Here is a 9993-nt window from a genome sequence, read left to right as displayed (position 1 = left end):
GCCAGCTGTGAGCCAGCTCTGGCTGAGCTGCACTCACGTGGAAAAGCACTGACACATGGGGCAGCTCTGCATTGAACGTCTGCCCTGGTGGTCAGTGTGCATCATAGCAACCGGTCGTTCCACCATTTGGTGGATTTGCATATTAGGGTTTTATTATATAGGATGTGCCCCAGTAAATTTAATTAAAAAAATAAAAATCATTTTCCAAAAAAAACCACTAGGTGCCTTCCACTTAAATTACAAAAGAAGATATATTTTGGTTTATTGCTATTAACCATACAAGAGCCGATGTTAAATACCACAAAATAATCTGATCTTTGCACCATACCTGATACTGGTCTGTCCTCCTAAATCCCAGACTTGAAATTTAAGGTTCTTGTATGTTACCGTCTCAACATTAAATCCAATGGCTGGAAGATAAATCAGTAGTTTATGTAGACACTAATGCATTCTACCTTCAAAGTACCCAATCTAATTGAGTTTCTGCAATAAATGATAACTGTTGAATTACATTATTGGTTAAGATATTCCATTTAAGACAAGTCAGTATGCTGTGCTACACACACACTCTCACACACCATTAGCAAGATCAGCACCACCTTCCGATTATATAAGAATCCCAGGTCTCCTCTGCAAATACGTAATTTTTAGCTCAATAGAAATCCTATTATGTTAAACTCCTCTCATAATACTAACATACAAAAGTGTTCAGAAAGTTATATTTAAAAGGACAGTTGTAGATTATTCTAAAAATCTGAATTTTGGTAGGTAGCAAATAAATAGGACAAAATCAAGAGAGCCCAGATTCTAAACTGCAGAGGGTAAGGACACAGCAATGGCTGTTTATTGCTTTACGGAGGTTGGGTTCTCCAATGCTGGCAATTTCACAGACCCTCTGCGAACTTCCTCAAGCAGGCATTTGCAATAAGGTCACAGCTGGATGACCAAAAGGGAGATGCCCCATCCCTTTCTCTGCCATCCTTCTTAGGTGGAGCCCTGACACCACACATAAGGCAGGATACCACGATTTCCATTGAAAGGAATCTAAGAGAAAGTGCAGAGGATGCTAAAGAAAATTAGGAGTTATATATACAAAGTTTACTATGATTTGACAAGCCTAAAAAAAAGCACAGTAAAAACTGACAGCTGTAGCTGAATAATTAATTTTTATTTTAGACTCAGTTTGTATTGGTAAATGATTCATATGTGTATATAGCAAGTACGCCTATTAACTAAAAAATAACTATACTATTATAAGCAGCCGGAGCAAAAACTAAAAAGGAAGTTCATAATGTCTCCCTTAGACTTAGGTAGGAGTGTAATCACCATCTTCACCAAGATTAGGAACACAGTTTCTATGCAAATAACAAGAGTGTGGTGTAAATCAGCATTCACTGAAATGCAATCCACTGAGTTCTGTGCACTGCAAGGATGACGACCAAGACAGACACAGCAGTGATGGGCAATTTTGAGAATCAAAAAAAGGGAACTGAAATTTATCGAAGGTGGCAAAAAGAAAAAACGATGTCACAGTTTTAAAAGTTCTTTCATAAAAGCTAGCCTTCTTTTTGTAATTTTAAATTCAAATGCTACTAAACAGAAATACCTTGAATGCCAGAGTAACTTTGGAGGCATAATTTAAGTACTCTTAAACAGCGGAGCCAGTGTTGCTCAGTGGTTGAGCATTGACCCATATACCACTTGGTCAGGTTCGATCCTCAGTAGGGCACATGCAGGAGGCAGCCAATCAATGATTCTCTCTCATCATTGATGTTTCTGTCTCTCTCTCTCTACCTTCCTCTCTAAAATCAATAAAAGTGTGTGTATACAAATATATATTTTTTAAAAGTGTTATCAACAATATGCTCATACTAGAAGTTTACAATATCCTTATCAATTACTTTATTATATTATTAATTAAAAATAAAATTATGATAGAAAAGAGAAAGCTCTTATAATTTATCATACCAACACTTACTAGGAATAGTAGTAACAACCTCTCCAACTTGTAATCTGTACAAAATTGTAGTTTTTCCTGCTCCATCTAATCCCAAAATTAAAATCCTCATTTCCCGGGTTCCAAATAGACTCGAAAATATACTTGAGAAAAAGCCACCTAAAAAATAATAAAAGCAAAAAATGTATTAAGTATCATTTTTTGAATTGGTCCACAAAACATTTACTCTTGCCCCTTGAAAGCTACACCAAATTTAATATTATTTTCCTGGATTCATAAATGCATATTTTTGCCCCCATTGAAATATGTTATTCAACACAAAACAAGTAAACTCTTGTTATCATGTTCTAGATAAAGTATCAGACAAGCACAGAAGATTAGATATATGACCACCAACCTTATGGAGCTCACTTTCTAATCAAGAGAATTTGGGCACCTTAGCATGATCTCCCCATGACCCCTAAGACCCAAAGGGCAAATCTGAATGACAGGGGGACAATGAGATCCTTGCATAGGAAACACAATTATCACTGCTGTACAGCAGCAGTATCATCATAATAACACCTTTAACCGGTAAGATGTCTATTAACAACAAAAAAATAAAAAGTGAGACACAGAAGCCCAAATAAAAACTATTCTTCTTGGTAGAAAACTCATTGAAAAATATAACGCTAACATTCAATGCATCATGAAATATTTCCAGAAAACTTCCTATATGCAAGATACAGTGTAATAGAAAAGCACTTGTAAACAGAGAGCAGAACTGTGGTTACTGCAGGTGGAGGAATAGGAGAAAGGAAGAGATGTACTAACTTTTGTCAACAGATGAATAGTTTTGAGACCAAAAGTACAGCATGGTGATGATAGTTAATAATAATGCAGTAGACACGTGAAATTTGCTAAGAAAGATCTCCAGAGGTTCTACACACACACACACACACACACACACACACACACACACACACACGGTTCTCACCACACACACAGATTAGTTTGACTGTTATTTCACAAGGTATACTTATATCAAAATATCATGTTGTACATCAAAATACATACAATTTTTGTCAGTCATAAGTCAGTAAAGCAGTGGGGGGTAATTAACATTAAAAAATCCTTCTAGAAATGGACTGTGTTTAAGTAAAATAACCCTAAAAGGAAGGAAGGTGGAGATTTAGAGTCTTTATTATTCTTTTATCAACAAATAAAGCTTTAAAAAATGTTTTTTCTTTTATGATTACCAAAAAAAAAAAAGCACTCTGGTTTGACTCTTTTCCACCAAAAGCCATTAGATTGAAAGGAAGTTACATTAAACAGTATTTTAAAAGTTGACAGCAGAAGCGATGCCATTCAACAGTACATGGCTATTGGACAGAGAAATGCTAGAGAACCTTGGGAAAGTGTAACAGAGGGGGTGGGACTTGACAGTTCTTTCTACCTTTTACAAATATATATATATATATATATATATATATATATGAAGGCGGAATAGCAAAACCGAAGGCGGTTATGGAAAAAGACAGAAAAGTGCTTGCGATGTTCCAGAGCAGGAAGTAAAATCCCTAGGAAAAAAAACCCGGGGAGGGATTTAAAGAAGTCAGAGACTCTGCACCTCCATGACCGAGCTGCAAACGAGGGAAAGAACCTGTGACTTCCTTCTGGACGCCCCGCGGAAGGCGGCTTCATTTCACCTGCAGCCTGTGAGGCCACTCGCTCGTCAGTAAGACCCTCCCGTTCCCTCCTCCCCCCACTTTATTCTCTACAAGAAACGCCGCAGAAAAGCAGACGGACGGCGAGGCGGCCACGGGACAGAAGGACGAGCCACGCCTCCCAGCGGCCAGCGAGGGAGGACCAAGCTTGCACCAGGGGTCGGAGCTCCGTCCACCCAAGAATCCTCAGCCCACCCGGGACAGACACTCCGCCGAGCTTGGCGAGACCAACTCGGCCCGGCAAGTCCACTGGGTCCGAGGAGGTGAGGGGAAAGTCCACGCTCCGGGGAGAGGCCTCGGGCGGCTCCCAGGGCGCAGCCCGAACCCGGACCCCGACCCCGCTCTGGGGACCGGGAAAGGGGCAGGGGCGGCCGCTGCAGGCCGGTCCACCCCGCAGGTGAGTGAGGTCCCAGCGCCCCGCCCCGCCCCGAGAGAAGCCGGCGACGCAGGGTGCCCAGGCCAGCCCCGCTCCTCCGCCGGTCCCGCCCGCAGCCTGCGGCCGCAGCCCCTCCTCGGACCCCTCACCCATGATGAAGCGCCTGTCCGCCCTCGTCGATCGGCAATCACAGGCCCCGGCCTCGGCAGCGACTCTACTGGATCCCCGGTGCCGCCACCTCCGCTCGTCTCGGCCTCCGGTGGCTCGGAGGCGGTTTCCCTGGAAGCCTAGTCAGCCAGCAACTTCCACGTCGGCCACCCGGCGTGGGCGGGAGCGAGCGGCCGCCGCGACTGCGCGACTGCGCGACGGAGGGCGGCCTGTGCGTCCGTGTCATTGCTTTCGACGCAGGTTCGCGGCGCGCTGGGTTATAAGTGGTGTGAAAGCCAGAAGAGAAAAAATAGGCAAGCACCCGGAGTCTCTCCTGCCTCTGTTTCCTTGGACAGGAAAGGTCTTCCGAAACACGGAACTTGGAATTTTCATTTTAAATTCTAACTCCAAAAAGTGGCGAATCCGTTAACCAGGAACGGGAGTCGGGCTTCCTTCAGCAGCGCGACCAGACGCGCGCGCCGACTTCGGCTTCGCAAGAGCTGCTGGTCCTGAAGCGCCCGGCGGGGGCGCCTCCACTTGGCCTCCACGGCAATAGGACAACGTAATCATCATAGGGGACCCCTCTGCCTCCGATGCGCCGCAGCCCTACACCGAAGCCGAGAACTGCAGACCTTGGGCGTCGCCATGCCCTGCACGGTCCGCGTTAGAAGCCCTGCCCCCTTCCTTCCACCCGACTGCACACCTGGCCGCCCCTCGGTGACTGGCAGAGTGGAGGGGCGCGCCCCGATCCTGGGGATTTGGGTTGGAGGCCTGTTCCCTGGGGGCTGTGGGTCAGGAGTAATGTCGATCTTGAAGGCAGCCACACTTGGAGGATGGGGAGAAGGGATTCTCCTAGACCAGCGGTTCTCAACCTGTGGGTCGCGACCCCTTTGGGGGGTCGAACGACCCTTTCACAGGGGTCGCCTAAGACCATCGGAAAACACACATATAATTACATATTGTTTTTGTGATTAATCACTATGCTTTAATTATGTTCAGTTTGTAACAATGAAAATACATCCTGCATATCAGGTATTTACATTAAGATTCATAACAGTAGCAAAATTACAGTTACGAAGTAGCAACGAAAATAATGTTATGGTTGGGGGTCACCACAACATGAGGAACTGTATTAAGGGGTCGCGGCATTAGGAAGGTTGAGAACCACTGTCCTAGTCTCTAATTTTTTTTAAAAAAATGCTGAGCGTGCGTCTTAAAATTTCGCAAAGAGCCACGGAAAACTAAACCTGTCCCTAGCCCCTCAACCTGCAGTTCTCCCTAGAAGTAACCATTGTTAACATTTTCTTGGGGTCTCTTACCAAATATAATATTTATATATCATGTATTTAGTTATAATAGACGTGTTCATCCGTTAAACAAGTTTATGGACTGCCTGTGGTTTTTTAAATTTTATTTCAATTTTCAGATCTCTCCAGCTGCCTAGACATGGAACTAAATTTGCTGATTGCTCTCGACTCTCCTTCCTGCTCCCAAATCATAATTTCGCAGACATTTTTCTTGTAAGGAAACGTTTTGGGGTTTTTGTTTGTTGGTGTTTTGGATTTTCCTGTTTTGTTGCTTGAGAAGGGAGGAGTTGAGCGACTCTTCACCTAAACACCCGGGCTTTTTTAAGGCTGCACTTTGTAAGCATTGTGTTGTGCAACTTCTGGACCTCAGCATGCTGACTCCACCGGCTTTCTCACCTATTCTTCATCCACCTCCAGGCCCTCTCCTTGCCAAGATTAGCTTCTACCTCCTGGCACATCTTGGCCACCAGTTAGTCCCCTGGAAATAGATTCCCCTTGAAGAACTACAAGGAAAGATACTGCACACTATATTCACATTGTATATTCTGAACCAAATAAGCAAGGGAGATATATGCGAGGACGCTGTGTAAACGGAAATGCTATATACATATTAAAAAGTGTTATTGCCCTGGCTAGTGTGGCTCACTTGGTTGCGTGTGGTCCTATGCACCCAAAGTTCTTGGGTTTGATTCCAGGGTCAGGGCACATTCCCAGTGAGGGGAGTGGAGGAGGCAGCTGATTGATGCTTCTCTCTCACAGCAATGTTTCTCTCTCCCTCTCCCTTACTCTCTCTAAAATCAATAAAAACAATTTTTAAAGTATTGTTAATATTACTAGATAGCGTATCAGCCTTTGATAATGCATATTAAGCACCTAAATTACAAGTCACTGTGGACACAAGTGATAAAAAATAAAAACTCTTTAGGCAATTTAATGAACTTTATTTTTCAAATTTACCCATTTCATTCTTTGTTTTGACTGTGAAGATCAGATCTAATTTCCTGGATGCATCAAAAACAAAATAAAATTCTCCATTCACTGAAAGCTTTGATCTAAAAACAAATCCCAAAATATTAAGATAGTGTTACCCTTTACATTTTTCTAGAGTGGGTTTGAGACAAATTTTTACTGTTCATCATGTTTAAGGCCTTAATGCTATACCGATGAAATACTCTAGAACAGTCTCTAAGAATTTTTAAATTTTAGAGGCACTTATTAACCCAAGAGTGTTTAAGACAGAAAATTAAAGTGGTTTCAAAAAGTTCTGAGCCCTTGCCCGTTTGGCTCTGGATAGAGCTTTGGCCTTCGGACCAAAGGGTCCTAGGTTCCATTCTGATGAAGGGCATGTACCTCGGTTGCAGGCTCTTCCCTGGCCCGGCTAGGACCTATGCAGGAGGCAACCAATCAATGTGTTTCTCTCACATTGATGTTTCTTTCTGCCTTTCCCTCTCTCCTCCACTCTAAAATCAATGGAAAAATATCCTCAGGTGAGAATTTAAAAAAAAAAATGCTGAGACAAAATTATAAAAAAAACAAAGCCATAAACAGTCTAGAGCAGCGGTTCTCAACCTGTGGGTCGCGACCCCATTGGGCGTCGAGCGACCCTTTCACAGGGTTCGCCTAAGACCATCGGAAAACACATATATAATTACATATTATTTTTGTGATTAATCACTATGCTTTAATTATGTTCAATTTGTAACAATGAAATTGGGGGTCACCACAACATGAGGAACTGTATTAAAGGGTTGTGGCATTAGGAAGGTTGAGAACCACTGGTCTAGAGAAATTTAATCTTTTTTTTTTTTTAACTAATCTTTGTTGGTAATTACATCCCACCTCCACCTTCTCTTTCCTTCTCTCAGTTCTCAATTCCTAAGACTAGAGTAGTTCTTACTTTCATAGTAACACAATTTTCAATGTGTAAATGTCATGGTAAGGTGGTGAGAAATAAGGTAACAAACTTGCCATTTCATGTATCTTTCTGAACTATCTAAAGACAGCCATTATAATCTCTGTAGTAGGAAAGGTGCATATCTATGGGGCAACATCATTTTTCAAAATGTCATTTCTATTCATATTGATCTGGTATTACATCTCCTCCTTCCTAAAACTAATACTTGAGGAAGCAAAATTTTAGCAGTATGGTAGAATTAAAGGTAAATGTTTAGATTGTAAGTCTATGAAATTTTATTCTTCAGACAAGCATGTAGAATTGACCTCACCTCTTTCTAGTCTTTGCTCAAATATCATCCTATTTAAAATTGCAACCTACTTGCCTGGCCAGTGTGACTCAGTGGTTGAGCATATGCCCATGAACCAGGAGGTCACCATTCAATTTCAGGTCAGGGCACATGCCCAGGTTGCAGGCTTGAAAACCAGTAGGGGGCGTGCAGGAGGCAGTTAAATCAGTGATTCTCTCATTGATGTTCTATCTCTCTCCCCTCTTCCTTCCTCTATCTGAAATCAATAAAAACATTTTTTAAAGTATTTCTAAAATTGCAACCTACTCAACATCCCTCTTATCCTGATTTTTAAATACACCTTCCCACTAAACATATTATAAGTTACTAATTTATTACACTTACTATTTATTGTCTACTTCCTTACACTAGAATATAACATCTATGAATACAAGTATTTTTTGTTTATTTTGTTCTTGTACTTGGGCACTAAACAAAAAATATTGAGAGAATTTTTTAAATTATAAAATAAGTACCTAAGCCGAATGTCATAAACATTAGTTAGTTTAAACATATATTATTTAATATTATTAAATATTATTAAACTTGTTTCCTGAAATAGGCCTATCTGAACCACTTGCCCTAATTTGACTGGAAAGGCCAACCTATCAATTTTCAATGAAGTTGTCATATCAGAAGAGTAGCCACCAGGTGGTGCTATTGCTTTAGACTAGTTCTCAGCATGAGTTCAGTTGGTCCAATTTAATAAATGTTGGGTGGACAATTTAATCCTTTTCAAATTTTATGATTCAGTAATAATTTACTGAATTTTATTTTCCCATCACCATTTATCCCCTCTATGCTCTCTTGCACTTCCACCGCCCCCCCATAATTTACTGAATTTTAAAGTGTATATGTTTGAATGCAGTCTGAGCAAGTAAAACAATTGCAGAACACCTTTGACTATAAAGTTGCAATAAGATCAAGTAAGTTCGTAAATTTAAAACTAGAAGAAACCTTCATTCCAACCACCTCAACTTCAAATAAAGAAGTAGAAACAGCCGAAACCGATTTGGCTCAGTGGATAGAGCGTCGGCCTGCGGACTGAAGGGTCCCAGGTTCGATTCCGGTCAAGGGCATGTACCTGGGTTGCGGGCACATCCCCAGTAGGAGATGTGCAGGAGGCAGCTGATTGATGTTTCTCTCTCATCGATGTTTCTAACTCTCTATCTCTCTCCCTTCCTCTCTGTGGAAAATCAATAAAATATATTTTTAAAAAAAAAGAAAGAAAGAAGTAGAAACAAGCTAAGTGACAACGCCAGGAGAGCAACCCTGATCATTTGATTTCCAGGCCTAAAGTAATCTATCCTATCTAATAATAGACAGAAATGCAAATTGACCGTACCTTCGCTACACCCAACATTGGCTAATCAGAGTGATATGCAAATTAACTGCCAACAAAGATGGCGGCTAATTTGCATATACCGGATGGGAGGGAAGACTGAAGACACCGTAGAAGGAAGCCAAGCAACGGAGCCAAGGTAGTGGAGAAGGGCGGAGTAGGAGCAGCAGAGAAGGGCAGGGTAGGAGCGGCAGAGAAGGGTGGGGTAGGAGCTCATAGAAGGGCGGGGTAGGAGCGGCAGAGACAGGCAGGGTAGGAATGACAGAGATGGGAGCAAAGTCCTATTCTTGCAGGAATCTTCCTGCAATGGGCCTCTAGTATATATAAAAAGCCTAAGCAACAGCCCGACCATCCAACCGGTAGCTATGATGTGCAATAATCACCAGGGGGCAGATGCTCAATACAGGAGCTGCAGAGCTGTGGTGACTTGGGAGCTGCAGTTCTCGGGTGATGCACCCGGAACCAGAGAGGAGGGTGCCCGATTCTGGGGTGCGTCACCCTCTTGCCATCCGGGACCCCTTGGGGGATGTCGGAGAGTCATTTTTGGCCCAATCCCTGCAGGCCAGGCCGAGGGACCCCACCTACCGGAGGGACCCCATTCACTCCGCAGACACCCTTTGAGCCATGGTGCTGCCCCAGGTGCAGCTGGCCGGGGAGGGACTGTGGGAGGTTGACTCCAGGGCACATTTGGCCCCTCTCACCCAGTCCTGCCCCACCGGCCACCTTCTAATTTCCTATCAATGTGCACGAATCCATGCACCGGGCCTCTAGTTAAGATTATAATACCTTCTATAATGGAGCCATTTACCAGATGACCTATACATTTGGTAAACTGATTTTCAAACACACACAGCCATGCCTCAAGAATTAGCTGCAGTTTCCAAAGTTAGAAACGTAAAATTTTTGTGTGATCCA

The 9993-nt window shown here is 42.7% G+C and overlaps 1 protein-coding gene across 1 annotated transcript in view; it reads right to left on the bottom strand.

Moving 5' to 3' along the window:
- The window catches only part of ARL1 (ADP ribosylation factor like GTPase 1), an 11952-nt gene extending 7561 nt beyond the window's left edge, over positions 1-4391 (bottom strand). The window contains exons 1-3 of the mRNA XM_006084087.3: positions 4189-4391; positions 1979-2116; positions 329-410 (exon numbers count right to left, since the gene is read on the bottom strand). Coding sequence (XP_006084149.1) covers positions 329-410; positions 1979-2116; positions 4189-4192 — 224 coding nt within the window. The 5' untranslated portion in view covers positions 4193-4391. The remainder of the gene's footprint in view (positions 1-328; positions 411-1978; positions 2117-4188) is intronic.
- Between the last annotated feature and the right edge of the window lie 5602 nt (positions 4392-9993).

Source organism: Myotis lucifugus, unplaced genomic scaffold (genome assembly GCF_000147115.1).
Source record: "Myotis lucifugus unplaced genomic scaffold, Myoluc2.0 scaffold_10, whole genome shotgun sequence".
Classification (NCBI taxonomy): Eukaryota; Metazoa; Chordata; class Mammalia; order Chiroptera; family Vespertilionidae; genus Myotis; species Myotis lucifugus.
This window is presented reverse-complemented; position numbering and strand designations above follow the sequence as displayed.